We start from the raw sequence: 19,225 nt of genomic DNA on the forward strand, positions 1-19,225 counted from the left end.
GTAGAGGAAAAAAGAAGGCAAACCAGGCTTGTGCATACTCAGAGGTCATAAAGAAGTCATAATATAGATAGCCCTGAGAAAATGAATGTGTCTTAAGCAACATGAATCAATACTACAGCAAATAGGAGAGCATGTAGGATGCTTCTTTGGTGTGTCATTGATATTTTAATCTGAGTGTGACAGCTCTACAGAACAACTTGATTGGCAGATCATCAGACACATTCTTAATCTAGGTGTATATAGGGTTACCAGCTCCAGTTTGGGAAATATCTGGGGATTTGGGGTGATGCCAGTTTACAAATAGGACAGTCTTAGTGATCCCAGGACCCTTGACAGAAGTCTAGGATTGGTGGTAGGGGACAATAAGGCAGGTATTTGGAACTCAGTGCATTTTCTCAGAGATACATGTACTGGATGATGGTTGGCTTTTAACACAGAGAAACCTATTTAACCCAGAACATAGCTAAAATACTGTATGTTTGCAATGAGAAACAGAGGGGGAAATTACAATACTTTGCAGTGATTAAACAAGATAGAGAACAACTCTATTTGCGTGCTGGTGTACTGCCTTGCTTAAAAGGGAGCTGACTGAAGGCGAAGGATGAGCAGTTCATATTTTAGGGAAAGGGGGGCCCTTCATATCTGAAGCTAACATGCTTTAACTTTTTTATCAGCTGCTCCTAAAAGAATTTTTCAAAACACAAGGGGGGAAGTGGCTAATTCAACACAAATCAACAACACCCCCCTGCCAACAAGCTTGGTTTTTCTGCACCCACATTTCCTTATTTACTCTTTCAAGAGGGCACACAGGGATGTCAAAGCAGGGTTGTCCAATGTTGTATACTAACTGGAACCAAAACCCCAAAGCTTCTGTTCCTCACCACTGCCTCTCAAGCTGTGGTGGCATCTGCAGCAGCATCAGAAAGGGAAATGATAACCAAGACATCTGTGCAGCAGTTGGAGTGGGGGGCCCAGCCTTCATCCCTCACCATTGACTCTTGAGTAGTGGTGACATAGAGAGGGTAGCAGCAACTGGGAAAGTTAAATTGTCTCCACTAACAAGCCATACAAAGTACCAGGCAATAGCTGATAGTCTTTCAAATAATATTTAACTTCATGCTATTTCCATCTAAGATAAAAGAACAAATATGCTTTAATAGGACATCTTGGCAATATCAGATCAATATAAAGGTCACCTCCAACCATTTTTTTTCCTGGCCCCATGGACATTATCATTACGGTCTTGATGTTTGCTTGCCCCTAGCAGTTCAGGATCCCGATAGCATTAATGAGAAAGTAAATTCTGTTGTCAGCTCACAAAGTCCTGGAATTGAAGGCCTCTGTAGATAAACAATCTCACTCCCCACTTTCCAAGCAGTTCAAGTCAGTAGCCTTATCCAGTGCCAGGAGAACCAGAAGGGTAGGCCATAATCATACTGTCTGGCTGATGAAATTTTCACTCCAGCCCTAGCAGGAACCCCTCAGAGCCAGGGCATCGCATGGGCATATGGCAATGCAAAAAATCAACAGCACTGTGGCTCTGCTCAAGGAGCGAAAGGGGCAATGTTACTGAACAATTGCTGCTGTGGGAGACACTTCTTTGCTTCTTTTTGGATGGGGTAAATATTCCACATGGATGTGAAAAATAGAATGGCTCCTAGTCTTTTCAGAACAGGAGAGATTTGTAACTTCACAGCCCCGTCATCCTCCGGCTAGGTTAACGATAACAGTAGTTTCGGATATTACACAGCAGCAAATCCACGCTTTCTGCCTAACACAGGAATAAGTCAACTTCAGCTCTCTGACAGTGAGAACCTCTATGCTACAAGTGTTCCTGAACACTTGTTCACTTTACATTTACACTCTACATGTCTAGATACACTTGATAAAGTCTTAGGCATACAACAAAAAATGTGAAGCTGCCTGAGCATTATTGCTGCCTGCTAAGTATACACACAAATGCAACAATTATGCCATGAAACAAAAGGTGGAAATCATGGTTTCCCAAAAACTGAAGATGATGGTTTGAACATAAGAAAATGTGACTTCCCTGTAATGGATTCAGTGGGCAGCAAAATAACACCTGGACTTGGGTGTTGTGTGGTATCCGGGCTGTATGGCCGTGTTCTAGCAGCATTCTCTCCTGACGTTTCGCCTGCATCTGTGGCTGGCATCTTCAGAGGATCCTCTGAAGATGCCAGCCACAGATGCAGGCGAAACGTCAGGAGAGAATGCTGCTAGAACACGGCCATACAGCCCGGAAACCACACAGCACCCAAGTGATTCCGGCCGTGAAAGCCTTCGACAATACAACACCTGGACTCCTATAGGGACTTGACAGCCTGCATATTTTTAAACATACCAGTTTGAAAGGTAGGCCAGAAATATAAAATGAAGTGGAACAGAAAGGGCTTGACCTTCCAGAATAAAGGTAATAGAAAATGTTGAGAAACTTCATAAAATGGCAAGCACAAACAGTAGTGATACTCAACAATGGTGATGTCACTGGCATGCTGTGATAACTCTCAAGGACACCACCACATTCCAGATATTTATTGTTATTTATTTATTTGCATTATTTATAGTCATAGGGACTTGAGGTGGATTACACAGAATAAGTCAGTACAATCAATGTGATGGAACATTTAATAAATAATGCAATAGGATTAGGATTGTAGAAGTCTGGAACCAACCAGAACTATAAAAGACAGTACTAAAGCAAAGCATAAGTATTAACATGACCCATTAAACAGTGCAAAATTACATAGTAGGATCCTTCTTAAGATATACTGCATACAGAAGTATATATATTCCCTTATATACTTACAATCCCTTAGCATTTATCCAGACAACTTTGTAAACCATTTTGTACAATGCAACTCTATTTCCTGTATTTCCTGTTGGCCAGTGGAAATTGCATTTTTCTTGTGAAAACATTTGAGTGGTGGGAAAATATGAAGACCAGGCATAAAAAACAGAGTCCTTAAAATGATCCTTTGCAACTGGGGCTTCCCCCTAATTAAAAAAAAGTAGTATATGGGTACTGAGCCAAAGTTTCTAGGATTGACTGTCAACTTGTTTCTGGGCTCAATTAAAGCTGCTGGTTTTATCCCCTTAAAGCCCCTCCGCAGCTTGGGATCCATATCACCAAAGCACCATCTCAATCTCAGTTAGTGAGTGAACCAGGTTCAGTCTCCACAACAGTTCTCCTTTTAGGGCCTTCCCTCAGGAAACACTGATTACCCAGGGCATATTCAGTCATTGGTCCAGTTTTGAAATGGGTTGCCAATGGAATGTTCTAAAATATTCTTTCTTTCTTTCTTTCTTTCTTTCTTTCTTTCTTTCTTTCTTTCTTTCTTTCTTTCTTTCTTTCTTTCTTTCTTTCTTTCTTTCTTTCTCCCCTCCCGCACACACAAAATAATGTGTTTTCAAACCACTTTCACAATTGTTTGCAAGTGGATTTTGCTATTCCGCACAGCTTCAAAGAGCACTGAAAGCAGTTTGAAAGTGCATTATTCTGCATGTGCAGAATGAGCCTTTCTTTCTTTCTTTCTTTCTTTCTTTCTTTCTTTCTTTCTTTCTTTCTTTCTTTCTTTCTTTCTTTCTTTCTTTCTTTCTTTCTTTCTTTCTTTCTTTCTTTCTTTCAAGCAAGTAAGACAGTATTGTTTCAACATACTTTTTATTATTTTATTAGGGGAATTTTTATATGGGCTGCTGCTTTAAGTGTTAATTATTATGTTGATATGTATGATTTTCTTGTCTGCAAGTACTATCCTTATATAAGCCACCTTAACCTTATCAGGGAAAGATGAGTTACAAATATATAATAAAGACACCACAAGCAGACATTTACTTCTATAGTTGCCTCAATCACAATGATCCTTTCACTCAACTAAAAACAGATGGGTATGAGTCTTTCCCCAAGAATTGCTTCTGTGCAGTTTTTCTACTATTGTCAAAGAAAAGTATGTGTAACATTTTTAGCTGGGTCACTTTAGTCTGAGGAGCTAGGATGAATGTACAACCATGTATTGTGTGAAACTTCCAAGTCCTGGGTCACAAAAAAATCTGAAGACTATTACATACAATGAACATTACATTATTCCTTGCAATTTCACTTTTAGAAAGAATGTTTGTATACTGTTATGTTCCAAAGTCAAAAAGTACATTGTATAAAAGATTCACACAAATTACAAGATTTGAGACATATTGTCTTGGTGTCCTGTTACCAATATGTTCTGGCAAGATGCCATATCATACAACAAACAAATAAATAAATAAATTTTAGTCTTTAAGGAGTTACTGGACTTCTGTGTCATTTTGCGATCACAAATAAATGTCATTTGGCAAGCCTTTCAGATCATGGTCTTAATGCAAACAAAAGATGGATGAACTTGGAAAATTTTTTTCCAAGACTTTACTTTAAGGACATTAAAAAAACCTTATCAGGAAGGTTTACATTTCTTATCGGACTCAAGAACACAAGGAGCTAATTGTATATAAAGAGCAGCAGTCCATTACTACTGTACATTTGGGATCCATTCTTCATTTTCTTCAACGGCTTGGGGATAAAGAAGAAATCATGAAGTGGCTTCTGCTTCTGGGCCTGGTGGCACTCTCTCAGTGCCTGGTGACCAAGTAAGTATTGGACGCTGGGTTTTTTCTTTAAAGACAAAAAGGATCATCATTATCAGAAATATCAACTCAATATTTAAATTTCATGAAAACCATATCTTTGGGCAAATTTTCTATTTGTGATGCTGAGCAAGCTATAAAGCCTTGCTGAGCATCTTTTTTTCTGTCTTCAACTTGAAGATGGCATTTTTTTCACCCACTATATTCTGTCTTTCACATAAATATTTACGATATAAATTGACTTGTTTCTGTACACCTGAATACCCTATTAAACAAAGTCAACCGCAGTCCAGTGGCACTTTAGAAACTAACAAAAAAATTTATACCAGCATACCACCTCATGAATCAGAGTTCACTCCATAAGGTGCATGTAGGAATGCCAGCCTCCAGGTTTGGGGAATCTCCCAAAATTACAGCTGATCTTCAGACCATAGGGATCAGTTCCCCTGAAGAAAATAGATGCTTTGGAGCTGGACTCTATGACATTGGTCCCCACTCCCCAGGCTACACTGTGAAACCTCCAGAAGTTTCTCAGCCTGCATCTGGCAAACCTACTCACCCATCTGGTGGCCATACCTGGCAACTTTCAATGTATGAAGTGTGAAACAATGATTAACCTGGATCTCCAAGGTCTACTGCAATGTAAATAATGAGAATCTGAAAAGAAAAATTTAATTTGAAAAATCTTCAGTAACAGATAATTCTTTTCCCCTTCTCTTCCCCCCCCCCCCCCACACCACCACTTTGCTGCTCAGAATTCCTCTGAAGAAGGGGAAGTCCCTGAGGCAAAGCCTTAAAGAACATGGGCTGCTGGAAAAATTCCTTGAGAAGCATCCTTACAACTTGGGCTCAAAGTACTTCCCCAGCCAAGCCAACGCCAACGCTGCCGAGCCCTTGGAGAATTACATGGATGTAAGTATTCTCATTAGGAAATACATCTCAAAGAATATGCTACTCTCCTGGGCATATTGAGATTCAGTGGTTTGGGGAGAGGGACCTGAGCAATGCTCCATGCTGGTGCATGACTGTCCATTCATTTTAGAAAGGGACATTTGATAGAGTCAACCCCCAATCTTTTCCAAATAACTCAGAAATCAATCAACCCAACTCTTCCTTTGCAATAATCCACACTCTTTGTTAACTATCTTTGGATTCTCCACTAGTATAGAGTCAAATCTATCGTTCACTGATGTTTGTGTAGTCAGCATTCCCCTACAAAAGACCATTCTTAAATTCCAATTGAAGAGTTAATTTAGTTCAGAATAGCATTTGGAATATGAGTCCCAAATTGTTTTTGTTTACTCCTTCTTTCATAGTTCCACACATACTGAACTCAGAGAGTTTCAGAGTGAGACGGGGGCAGAACATCATAAGCAGATATTAGTCCAGCAGCTCCTAAACAATGCCAGGATAACACCAGCACAGGCTCAGCGTAACTGATGACACCCTGATCTGGTGGCTCAAAAGCAATAAGCCAGATGTTTACAGCTGGACTGGGGACAGACAGTATTTGTTATGCACATATGTTTTGTCTCATTGTCACTTTTGGTCAAACAGGTTCTGCAGTTTTTTGAAACAGTACAAAACCCTGCAAAACCTTTTTGCTACAAAGGAAAGAGGAATGGATTCATATATCTCTCTGAAATAAAATATCACTCAGTCTTCAGTCTCACACCCTCTGGGGGGATAGCTTGATACCAATGATGTATACTAGTGACCCATTTTTTTGCCCTCACAGATTGAATACATTGGCAACATTGAAATTGGTACTCCACCACAGCAGTTCGTTGTCCTCTTTGACACTGGCTCCTCCAATCTGTGGGTCCCCTCTGTGTACTGCTCTAGTTCAGCTTGCTGTAAGTAGCATCTAACATTCTGCCTGGAAAAAAATTGACTTATCCTTTATTTCTTATGTATAACTATTTCCCTTGCCATGCATATACAAGTAGACATGGAAAACAGAAAGGCCAGTACTGACACTAGTCATGACTAGGTGCCTGAGTAGGCTATCTTTCAGGAAATGGAAGCACAGGTTGTATCAGTCCAACAAGCCTTGTGGAGGTAACCAAAGGAGACATTAAGAGCTATATATCTTAATATCTGTTGTACTGGCTGAAGAAGAGCATTTCACTGAACCTTTCCAAGGTGCTTTCCCCTGACAGTGACAGGCAGTTTGCTTGCAACTGAGGTTAGGGGACAGAGTTTTCACATCAAAGGCAATTTCTTTGAGTCACCTTGAGTTTCAGCACATCTTTTTTTACACATTGAACATTATTATGAACTCACTTGTTTCACTTGCAGCCAACCACAACCGCTTCAATCCCCAGCAATCTTCCACCTACCAGGCCACTAGCACGAGTCTCTCTGTCACATATGGCACTGGGAGCATGACTGGATTCCTAGCATATGACACTGTTCAGGTAAGCTGATAAAGGAAACAGAAACAATAATAGTCCTTGGGAAGCTACATAAGTATGAATGTATATGAATGATGTGAGAAGCAAAATTATGTTCAATTTGGATCTTAAATACTGAGCACATTCTAGGGTTGCACATCCTGTGACCCACCAAAGTGAAGTCATCTCTGGCTTCTGTCTTGCCAGGTCATGTTGTTTTGAGAGTCCCCAGCAAGCGGTAAAACTGGATAATTATAAAGATCCTGATGAGTTTTTATATATGACCAGTGGGCTGCATTCAGTTTATGTAGTCAAAGTTTTACAGACCTGGTATGCAACATGTGCCCTCACATCATATTGGACAGAAGAGCAAACCTCTCAGTCATCCCATGTTTCTTTTATTCTATTTGGGACTCTAGAGTCGTGGTTTCCAAACTGTATTCCAGGAGAACTTACTGACGTACCACAATGAGAAAGTCAGTAATCATGATCAAATTGCCCGCTTCTACCAATCCAATGAGCATCCATAACAGCCTGTATATAAAAGAGTATGCTTTAGGTTCATGCAGAATAGCAATAAGGTCCACAAGACCTACCAAGCCTGGTAGCCTAGCTGGTATATGCCCTGGAATATTTTCCAGCATCCTTTGCAACATGTGAAGATTCCATAGCAGATACATTAATGTAGAATTGATTCTCTGAAATTAGAGAGAGAAATCTATTGTACTTTGGCAATTATCCTAAATTACACCACAGTAAATGAGATAAGGTATCTTGATGTTGACCCAATGGATCGAGTATTCTGCAATTAAAATATACAAATTATATGACTAAGAAAAATGAATCAATTAATCTATTGGCTGTTAACTGCATGTCCACATCTTTGTACATCAGTCTTTATCTTCAGGGCAGTTCACTGAATTATTGAATGCATATCTTGCTTTTCTTTCATTATTGAACTGAAGGCAGCATGCATAGTTGTTTTTTTTAAGTTTTCCATCCAGGAATTGACCAAATCGAGAATTGCTTAACTATGGCCCCTTCCGCAAATGTAGAATAATGCACTTTCAATCCACTTTCACAATTGTTTAAAAGTGGATTTTGCTATTCTTTAAAGTGAACTGAAAGTGGATTAAAGGTGCATTGTTCTGCACGTGTGGAAGAGGCCTAAAGAAAGTTATTTGTAACATGTTCTGGGTTGAGATGAGCTTTTAAATGGTGGACTTGCAGCACATGCCTCATATTTTAATTACCACATTATAGAAGATGAAAGTGAGCAGCAGTGGCGTAGGTGTTTAAGAGCTCATGTATCTAATTTGGAGGAACTGGGTTTCCCAGCTCTGCCGCCTGAGCTGTGGAGGTTTATCTGGGGAATTCAGATTAGCCTGTACACTCCCACACACGCCAGCTGGGTGACCTTGGGCTAGTCACAGCTTCTTGGAGCTCTCTCAGCCCCACCTACCTCACAGGGTGTTTGTTGTGAGGGGGGAAGGGCAAGGAGATTGTAAGCCCCTTTGAGTCTCCTGCAGGAGAGAAAGAGGGGATCCAAACTCTTCTTCTATAATGTGCTTTGTTTTCTTGTTTGTATCACAAAAGTACCGACTTCTGTTGTCGTCCCCCCCCCCCCACACACACACAGATATGCATCATCAACTAGGGCTTAGATTTTTTTTTTCTTCAAGCTTCATCATTTTAAAGGAGTAACTAGATTAGTCTTTTGTTGTCAGAACAATAGTCTTGGGGTGCCTTCTGCATCTGAAAAAATGGGCTCCCACTCAGGAAAACTTTTTTTTTTGCCATCAAATCACAACTGACATATGGTGACCTCATAGGGTTTTCAAGCTAAGAGACATTCAGATGTGATTTGCTATTTCATGTCTCTACATAGTGACTTTGGTATTCCTTGATGGTCAGGTTAATCAAATACTAACCTGAGCAACCATCCTTAGTGTCTGAGATAGGATTATCCTGAGCAAACCAGGAAAACTTACAAACAGTTAGTCTGTCTTTTGGTAACCACACAACATGCTGTTGTTTGAGCTTCATCTTGTGTCTGATTGTCCCTACGCTTTCACTTAGGTGGGAAGCATTGAGGTTACCAACCAGATCTTTGGCCTGAGTGAGACTGAGCCAGGTTCCTTCCTCTATTACTCTCCCTTTGATGGCATCCTGGGTCTGGCCTATCCCAGCATCTCCTCTTCCGGAGCCACACCTGTTTTTGACAACATGATGAGTGAGGGCTTGGTGTCCCAGGATCTCTTTTCCGTCTACCTGAGCTCGTAAGTCTGGGTTAGCTGCGCATCTCTTTGGGAAGGGGCTAAAATAAGTATGGTTACTGAACAGAGACTATGAATATTGCCTGTATTTTTAGAGATACAGTAGCAAGGGAATTTGTACTAATGGCACAGGCTTGGATTTGGATCAGATAACCATTTTAAATATACTGCATTTAGGGAGGAAAACAAGCAGCAATCATCATATTGAAATGCTGAGATGCAGACCAGATTTCTCACCAGTCAATACATCAACACAATACTGTTTGAAGCATTCTTTAAGTATAGGGCTGTTGAGAAGGACAAAGAACTAAACTAGGCAACTTCGGAGTCCATTCCAACTCTGGAGTCCGTTAAAACTTCCTGGGAAAACTTGCAGGACTGTTTTTCCTGATTCACCGAAGGAAAGAAAAGTATTTAGACTAGAGTGAAGCCCACACTTGCAGTTTGATCCTTCTGCTGTTATATGTATGTCCCTGCTCTTAAAATGGCAAAATATTGATGGAAGACACAGGAAATTAGTAGATCCTTGCTAATTGGCTGGAGATCAGTATAGATGCTGGTGATTAGGAGCTCCATCTCATACATATAAAGGAAACATGAGGACTGAGGAGGCCCATGTCATGGGGCGGGGGGGGATGTCATGGGGCGGGGGGGGGATAAATGCCCCGGGCACAGGCCTGGGTGTGGAGAATTGCTCCCCACCCATCCCCTCAGGCTGCTCCCGCGGCCTAGAGTAGCCCCTGCAGCCCACAGCAGGCTGCTCTTTTAACTTTTAAAAATAAGTGAGGCATGTTGGGTGCAGGGGGGGCATGGACGCCATTTTGCCTCAGGTGCCAGTTTTTCCCCCTCGGGCACTGAGGAGGCCTGTACATTTCAGAACTAGATAGTATATCAAATGGTGCTTCTTCCTTCATTTCTGAAATTCTTGAAGACCTCGGGAAAAGAAGGTTTGAAATTTAGAAACATCAGTGTCTGTGCAATGAACTATAACTGTCATAAACTCTAGCACCGGCCATCTCACCCTGTTTTCCCTATGGTTTTCCAAAGGAATCTTTCCACCAAGCCTCTTTATTTGGTACTCTTTAACTTACAATGTAAACTTCTATGGAATATGGAATATTTATATAGTAGTTTAAGTGCTCATAGCATGTCATTTATCTTTATCTCAACCATCTTCGGAGCACAATCCTGTCAAGTGGGTGAATACTAACCCCATATAAGGTGCAGGGATAGAGTTCATGACTGAACTGAAACTTGGAACATTCTTTCAGTTCACAACTTTAGCTCTAATCCACTATACCTGCCCCTTTCCCATGACTGACTTCTGCTTTCCTTTCTCAGTGATGACCAGAGTGGGAGTTTTGTGATGTTTGGTGGTATTGATTCCTCTTACTATTCTGGAAGTCTCAACTGGATACCTCTTTCTTCTGAGTCCTACTGGCAGATTACTGTGGACAGGTAAGCAAACCTGCTAACCTTGAGACACCTCCCAGGTTAATTTGGATGTCATCAAGAATACGGTGCACAGAAAGGCTCAGGGAGAGAGATAAGATGTTATCATGAAAGAAGAGAAGAGGACAACTTGTCAACTTGTCAGCCTTTCAAATAAATCTGCAAAAATTAGTAGCCCACAGATGTTTTTACTCTCTGCCAGCATATACCTATATTTTAGGGCATGTCTCCACCAGGAAACATAAACTGATTTAATAGTTATGTACAGAGGCGTACCCGGAGTAAATGGCGCCTGGAACTATTCTTGCTTGACCCAGGCTACCAGGTAAAAGGCTATTTATAAGCCTCAATGACATTAGTGACCTCTACACTGCAATGGCCTTCAAAGTTTTTACTCTCAATTACCAACAGGTGGAATCCTTCACAGTTGGAGGAAGCAGCTCTTGTTAATGGAAGAAGAAAGTAGTTGATCTTCGGGGGGAAATTTTTTTTAGTAGATACTGAGAACACAGGGAACATTTGTCCTCAATTTCTTCATGTTTTCTTTGTGGCAAGTAAGATTAAAGCTGTTCTCTGGTTGTACACTAACCTGTGTTCTCTTCAGCATCACCATGAATGGCCAGGCGATCGCTTGTTCTGGTGGCTGCCAAGCTATTGTTGATACCGGTACCTCCATGTTGGCTGGTCCTGCTAATGGCATCTCTAACCTTCAGTACTACATTGGTGCCAGTCAGTCCTCCAATGGTGAGGTAAGAAAATGAAGGACACACTTCCACAGGTACTCAAGGCTCAGACACAAACGCAGGGAGAGTGATGGTTGAACCCCATTTTTGATGGCTAGCCTGAATTTGTTTAGCACTTACCCCACACTGGCTACAGCTGGATCATGAGGAATTAGGATATGAACAGGAATGGCAAGTTTGTGATTGCCTTTTAACACTTGTCTTCCTATCAATTTTTCCAAAGTGCAAAGAAGCTCCTATTAGTGGCTGACAGAAAATGTATATGAAACTATGTGGTTTTTGAAATATCTGTAAGGGCTTGCCTAGACAATTGGGGATTTGAGAAAATAAAAATGCAGCAGTTACACTTTTGCTAACGTGGGGGGAATCAGATGTCTGCCCTCCAGCAGGATATGTTGTTGCTAGAAAAATGTCCTTTTAACTCTTCAGCTAGGGACATAACTTTTAATGTAAAGCTTTTCAACCTGTTTTTGCTATGTGAAAGGCAGCTGCTTGTATTCCTCTATTTAAGTGCTCTAGAACAAGAAAGTCCATGCATCACTAATATATGCATACATAAAAAGGAACACAAAATGGCAAACATGAGAACAGCCTTTGTGGCATACCTCCCTTTCATTCTGCAAAAAGTTGCAAATGGCTTAGCTACTGTTAAGGATATTGCCTCCTTTCATTAAATAGGACTGGGATACAGACTTGCTAATACTGAACCAAGACTTGCAATACTGTTGTAAAGAAAGCCAATGTGATTCTGGGTTGTATCAATAGGAGCATAGTTTCAAGATCGAGGGATGTAATTCTACCTCTCTATTCTGTATTGGTTAGACCTCACCTGGAATATTGTGTACAGTTCTGGGCACCGCAGTTCGGGAGGGATATTGACTGGCTGGAGCGGGTCCAGAGGAGGGCAACCAAAATGGTAAAGGGTCTGGAGTCCATGCCCTACAAAGAGAGGCTTAGGGAGCTGGAGATGTTTAGTCTGGAGAAGCGAAGGTTAAGGGGTGACATGATAACCATATTTAAATATTTGAAGAAATGTCATGTCGAAGAGGGAGCAAGCTTGTTTTCTGCTGCCTCAGAGACCAGGACACGGAGTAATGGATTCAAGGTGAAAGAAAAGGGATTCCACCTAAACATTAGGAAGAACTTCCTGACCATCAGAGTTGTTTGACAGTGGAATTCACTGCCTCGGAGAGTGGTGGAGTCTCCTTCTTTGGAGGTTTTTAAACAAAGGCTGGATCAGCATATGTCGGGAGTGCTTTGATTGTGTGTTCCTGCATTGCAGGGGGTTGGACTTGATGGCCCTTGTGGTCTCTTCCAACTCTATGATTCTATGATTCTAAGCTAAAATGCCCTGGGGTTATGCTTTGACTTCCAAGATGAGTCTCCTCACCAAAGAGAGAAAAGACTTGTCATGAAAGCTGTGGGTATAGTTTCAGTCTAAGTCCCACTGATTTCAGAAATCATTACCATCCTAACTAAAGTCCTTGCAAGTTGGGATAATGTATACTCTATGTATTACAGTTGAACTTTGTGATCAAGGCAAAGCATTTTATGACTAATCTCTGTTCTCCATCCTTTCCATTCCACACCAGTACATGGTCAACTGCAACTCCATAAGCAACCTGCCTAACATCATATTCACCATCAACGGCATTGAGTTCCCTCTGCCTCCTAGTGCCTATGTTATCCAGGTAAGGAGCCAGCATCATCATGCCTGGATTTCTGGCCAGTCCTAACTGGAATCTGATCCCTGACAGGGGTAAAACAAGCAATTTCACTGAGGCATTCCACTACCTCATAATCCAAGTGTAAACATTTTTCTCACACATAATGTGATTTGGACATGTGAAGTGATTTGGTCCTATAGCATGCTCCAGCTATCACAGTGCTTCAGAAGAGTGTTTGCTTTTTTAAAAAAAGATTTGAGGTTGCAGAATTAAAATAACCCATAAACAACACATTTGACTGTGGCTCAAACATAGGTCCATTACTAAAGGAAAGCTTACCTTGGGGATGGTAGCTGTGTGGTGGGACTGAAGTGTGATCTCCTTACATTTCTCTGCCCAGTGCCTGCCTCGCATCAGTTTACTAATCTCAACAAACCTTTCATTTTGCTGCTTCTCTTAATTCTACTGATATTCTGTCCCCTTCCTTCCCTATACATACTCTCCCTCTCTCTCTCACTGCTGCCGTTGCCACTGCTGCAGCAGCAAGAGAAAGGCTTGCTTTAAAAAAAAATACTTGTTTCAAATAAAGTTTTTTAAAGCCCCTACAGATCATCAGGGAGAGTGGAAGCAGAGCCAGGGAGGTGGGGGTGAGCTGGAGCCAGAAAGAAACTGGCTTACATTGAAATCTCGATATAAGCACATAGAGAAGCAAGGGCCAGCAACATGGAACAGTGGCAAGGGGGAGGCATGGATGGCTGTGAGGGTCTGGGAAAGGTGGTGCTAGGAAGCTGGTTGGGGGTGGAAGGAAGATGTCCAGGGCAAAGCAGTGCTCACTGGCCCATCTGCCCATTCTGGCACTAAAGCAAAATTAAATTTGCGCTAGAAGTGCTCTCGCTTGCTGCAAGGAAGATAAAAAGTGAAAGCAAGGCTTGAGGAAATAGACTTGTATCGGAAATCTTACTGCAATGGACATTTGTCCCCATCGCGCAGCAGACACATTGTGCATAATTGGCCATAGTTTGTCTCTGATATGTGGAAGTAAAGTATCTGATTGGTTACTAGTTCATCATGCATGTGATGACCATGCTTAACCATACAGTGCAAAATAGTGCAATAATGCTAATCGAATGCCATGTAGACACTCTGCCCAGGCATCCCCTTGCTAGTAAATCAACTCAAGCAGTGCTATTGGCATGTATAATCCACACATGTGTCTTGTTATTTCTTATTTCAGAACCAACAAGGCTACTGTACAAGTGGCTTTCAGAGCATTGACATTCCCACTTCCTCTGGTGAACTTTGGATCCTTGGAGATGTCTTCATCCGCGAGTACTACTGTGTTTTTGACAGAGCAAACAACCAGGTTGGCCTGGCCCCTGTGGCATAAACACCACCACATCCATTGGCAAAACAATTCCTTAAGGACAATCATTATTTCTTTAGGATTATATTTTGTCAGTATACTCCCCCCCCCCCTTAAGCCCTAACACCAAGAACCACAGAATAAAATACTATAAAAGCAAATGAAATTGTTGTTGTGTATTTCTCACTGCCTAAATACTGAGCTGTCTGACTGGGCATCTGTAAAGTCCCTACATGTTTTACCTTTTTTCCAACTTCCCTAAGTCTGTGTTGTTCACTTTGAAGTTCTGTCTAATATCTTAAGCACAAAACACTGGGGATTTGTTTGCTGAATTACTGTTTCCAAATAAGTGAGCAAAGCTATCCTTCTACAATAAAGGTCCATTGATGATAGCATAACGTTTGTGTAGCTTAATTGACATGCTGTAGCTACTCAAAAGCGAAAAAGAGAGATAAAGTTGTATAGCAATGCCACCCAAGTCTAAGATGATATCACCATCCAACAATCATGGAGTGGAATCAACTGTGCTCATCACGTCAGTCATATATGCAAGGAGCCAGTCCACATGCAGCAATGATGGCACACTACTATGATATTTGAGCTCTCTCAAATATGGGTTCTGAAGCAGCATTGTGTTGCTGTGTTGCTCCACTGGTGCCATGCCAAAGTCATGCCTAGACATGGGCAATCTTCAGGGTACACCAGAGTAGGATGTCCTGGGGGATGGCCCTCTAACCAGTATAAATTGACTATGGAGTTGGACTATTAAACAGTCAGTGGCACAGTAACAATAGTCAAGCTTAACTTTGATCCAGCTGTTCGAAATACTTCATTTTGCTTTGGGCTTTGAAACATTTTGAGAGACTTCTGTTATTTTTCCTGACAACCAAGGGCTTCCTCAGTCAAAGTTCTGAGGATCTCTGATCTTCACAAAGTCTCCACACAAAAAATAGGCTAAAGAAAGGTCTCTGATCACAGTTTCCAAGCAGGAATCCATGTTGGTCTTCACAAAAGATTATCCCTTGTAGAAATTCTTTATTAAAAATAGTACATTTTGAACACTTCTGTTTTAAAATTAACATTTTTGATTAAATACATGCTAAATTAATGTGACGTAAGCTTTGGTTCATGAAAACAAAACTGTCTCTTTCAAACTGAAATGTTCACTGAATTGTAATATACACAGACACAAAGCTTTATACACCCCCCCCCCCAAATGTAACAAACCATTAATTTGGGAGTTCATTGACACCTTACAGCATATTAAAGTTCAGCTAAGTTCACACATACATGATTCTCTAAGAGATGTCATGTATGTATGAAATAGTAATCATAAATCAAACACCCCAGAAAGCCTTCAAGTCACCTCAAAACAAAATGCCTTTCAATGAAAATCAAATCAAATCCAAAGCTGAGTATCAAGGCATGTCACGGTGAGTCAACTCTTAGATATAAGGGACATTGTAAATATTTAAAAGTCGGAAATAGGTTCAGGGGAAGTTTTGGAGCAGAAGACAGCTGGTAGATTGTTACTGTGGCACTAGACAGATCTGAAGAACTGCAACAGAGGCTTTGCTAAAGCTTATCTACATCATAGTGTGGGTTTGTTCTAGGAAAGATGTTAGGAATCATTAACAAATTTCTTAACACCCTCACCAAATTGTACTTCCCTATGCAAACCTCAGAACTGTTTAGAGGAAGAATTAGATACATGTGCATTACAAAAGCAGACACAAACTATGATTTTGATGCTAATATACAAGCAAGGTTTTCAGTGTAGGGTGCCAAGCCACAGCTGGCACACACACACACACACACACACACACACCCCCCAGGTAAAAACTGAAAGGAACACAGCAGACACTCTAGCATTGTGCAAAATTTTTCCATGGTTTTCCAAGTGCATTCCTCTCCCCCATTTCCTTCCACTGAAGCCCAAGGAACTGATATGCAACAAAATGAGATACTGAGAGGCTTTAATAGGAGGCCTGCATTCCTATTATGATAGCATGCCAAAACCACAACTTGGTCCCAGGAAAATGTGTAATAAACTATGTCATCATAAGGACTTTGGGAACCTAGGACAAAAACAAATAGTCTCACGGGTGAGAAGAATAATACAAAATGGTCTTCCTTAATGGTCAAATGTGAAGAAGTTTGAGGAGAAGGTGTGTTGCCATAGGAATACTGGTAACAGGTGATATGAAAGACCCTAATCTGAGACCCTGAAACTCTGCAGAGCTGTTGCCAATCTCAGTAAATAATACAGACCATGATAGACTAATGGTCTGACACAGCTTCATGTGTGAGATTCAATAAGGCAGAGATTCAATGGCAAGAGAATTAGGACTTGCTCCGCCCCACATATATGCTCTTTATTTAGTACAGTTTCTGAGCTCTAAACTGGAAGAGTATGAAGTAGCTGTGGGGAAAGACAGATAAGTCTTTTAGGCCTTTTCCTGGGTCAGCCCCAGAACTGATACCCTGAAGCCAGCTGTGTGGAATGTATAGCCACTGTTGGATATTTCCTCATTTACATTATGTACACATCCCTGCATGTGTACCCTGTATCTCTACATTTACCCTATACAGTGAATGCTAGATGTTGGTAGGATCATTTCAAACCATTTTCCAAGCTGCTGAGCATAAATGTGTCCAATTACTAAGATGACCCTGTACATTTAAACCAACCCCAAACCTGATTGCCACAGTATATAACTAAGAAACACTGGGAGCTGCCATTTCATGGAAGAGTCATTAATAATCAACAAAGCATTCTTGGAAGTTTCACAAAACTGCAGTGCTGAGAGTTCTTTGCAGGAAGCCATGGCAATTTGTATAATTTAAAATGTCTTATGTAGATGTCCTCCACTTAGACACCTCTCTGAGGTAGTTTTTCCCCCCCAAAGCCTCTCCTGCCACCAGCTTGAGGAGTGGGCTGGAAACACCCTGCAATCCCAAAACAAATCCAAGGACCATAAAAAACCAGTTGGGTGGGTGGGTGGAGTCTGGTAGCTGGTATCCTGCATTTATGATCTCTACATGAATTTCAGTTAAGATTTTTAAATGTCAAAATATACAAAAAAAATTCCCTACAGACCTGTATGAACATGTTTAAATTTAGATAGCACAAACTATATATTTAATATAAACCTAGTTTTACCACACTATAATGTTTTGAGCTGTAGAACTCCTTACATAGCTGTTACTAAAGCACAAAAGAACTAAATGCTTTAGTATTAGATTAACACATGCCAGCAAGTCTACACAGTAAAAGTAGGTATGATTATGTTCAAAACAATTTAGTCAGAGGGGTATACTTTTGGCAGCAATGAAAAATAGGTCACTTTAACTTCAACACTGAAGTTCCCATATAGGTCTGCAAGCAGCAATGGGATATCTGTGCTACACCTGGCCTGTGAAGAGATTTACTACTTGGCATCTGCAAAGGGATGACATCCCCTGCTTGCAGCACACCAATCCTGCAACATCGAGAAAAAAGAGACAAAATTAGAAGAGGGTCCTTGGTAATAATCCACATATCTTTCAACATCTGCATTCCCAAAGGAGCAGCAGGAACTTCTGGAATCTATATTTCATGAGATAGCAAAGAAAAGACATTCCACTGCCTTCTACAGCCAGGAAGATATTTGTTAGGTAGGCAGACTTGGTCTCATCTCCTCACCATTAGGGTAAGATTCAAATAATTCCTACAATAAAAACACCTGCTCTTCAAAAAGACACAGAATGCTGTCATGGATAAATAACAGCAGGGCCAGTTCCCACCGCTAGTGGCAACCCTGTCTGTAGATGTCCTCCTTTATTTATGAGGATGAAGTGATTATATTACTCCTGTCCAAAACAGGTCCTTCTTTATGGATCTGTGCTATTGATGTCATTTTCATCACCCGGGGGCAATGTAGGGCTGGTCCCCACTGTTTGCTGACCCACAGGTAAATCAGTTGTGTGAGATTGGCTCCCAGGAAGTTCTTGAGAAGGAAAGTCTGGAATGTGGCTTGCTGACTGTGGAGGTGGCAAAGGAAAGCTGGGGGTATACGAAGGACCAACAGGGCCACTTATGGGATCAGTGTGGTTAGCTGCAGTAGATGGAGTGGGAGCATAAACAGCAGTGGAGATTACAGATGTTCCAGTTGTCCTTGTAATGAAAGTTGGCTGCTGAGAATGAGTTGAAGGGGAGCCAAAAGAACTCATTCTGGTGGGATGAGGCCTGACCCCTTCTGCTCTACTGAGAAGTGGCAGAGTGTCCATTGACCTTATTTGAGGGGTTGCAGAATAGCCTAGCCAAGATGAAGGAAGTCTGACACTTGGTGGTCTGTTGGGCTGCAGCCTGGAGAGATCCTCTGGTCTGTTTGAATGGAGCCCACCATTCCCTGGTGCAGTTGGAGTCGCATGCTGAGTCTTCCAAGTAGTTGCATTGCTTGATGTAAGGTGAACCCCTGGAGTTAGTGAGGCAGGTGCAGAGGTACTGTTGCAGAGGCTGCAGTTGTCCTTAGGCATCAAGACCATAGAATGTGTTTGTGAGGTCTGCATGTCTGTCTCTGCTTCTTCAACCCCTGTGTAAGAGGTGGATAGTCTGTTGTCCAAGGAGGCCAGGGCAACTGGTGTAAAGCAAGCACATGCTAAATTAAGCATTAATTTCTTCTGAATGCCCTCTGTGTTATAAATGATGTAA

At 41.3% G+C, this 19,225-nt stretch overlaps 2 protein-coding genes across 3 annotated transcripts in view; one reads left to right on the forward strand and one right to left on the reverse strand.

Moving 5' to 3' along the window:
• Positions 1-4,550: 4,550 nt before the first annotated feature.
• Positions 4,551-14,636, forward strand: LOC125426686 (pepsin A-like). Its single transcript, XM_048485298.1, has 9 exons — positions 4,551-4,638; positions 5,391-5,547; positions 6,374-6,491; positions 6,937-7,055; positions 9,111-9,310; positions 10,649-10,765; positions 11,364-11,508; positions 13,095-13,193; positions 14,404-14,636. Exons 1-9 carry the CDS (start codon positions 4,583-4,585, stop codon positions 14,554-14,556), a joined length of 1,164 nt encoding a protein of 387 aa, XP_048341255.1. The 5' UTR covers positions 4,551-4,582; the 3' UTR covers positions 14,557-14,636.
• A 1,855-nt stretch (positions 14,637-16,491) lies between these two features.
• Positions 16,492-19,225, reverse strand: part of VWCE (von Willebrand factor C and EGF domains) — a 37,012-nt gene continuing 34,278 nt past the window's right edge. For both annotated transcript variants that reach the window (XM_048486938.1, XM_048486936.1), the window contains one exon: positions 16,492-19,151. In XM_048486938.1, coding sequence (XP_048342895.1) covers positions 18,406-19,151 — 746 coding nt within the window. In that variant the 3' untranslated portion in view covers positions 16,492-18,405. The remainder of the gene's footprint in view (positions 19,152-19,225) is intronic.

This window comes from Sphaerodactylus townsendi, linkage group LG02 (assembly GCF_021028975.2).
Source record: "Sphaerodactylus townsendi isolate TG3544 linkage group LG02, MPM_Stown_v2.3, whole genome shotgun sequence".
Lineage (NCBI taxonomy): Eukaryota > Metazoa > Chordata > Lepidosauria > Squamata > Sphaerodactylidae > Sphaerodactylus > Sphaerodactylus townsendi.

Excerpts from the sequence above, each read along its gene's own strand:
- LOC125426686 (XM_048485298.1), top strand. The coding sequence starts at position 4,583 with ATGAAGTGGCTTCTGCTTCTGGGCCTGGTGGCACTCTCTCAGTGCCTG. Across the intron at positions 4,639-5,390 it reads TCTCAGTGCCTGGTGACCAA|AATTCCTCTGAAGAAGGGGA; the intron begins GTAAGTATTGGA and ends TTTGCTGCTCAG. Across the intron at positions 9,311-10,648 it reads TTTTCCGTCTACCTGAGCTC|TGATGACCAGAGTGGGAGTT; the intron begins GTAAGTCTGGGT and ends TTCCTTTCTCAG.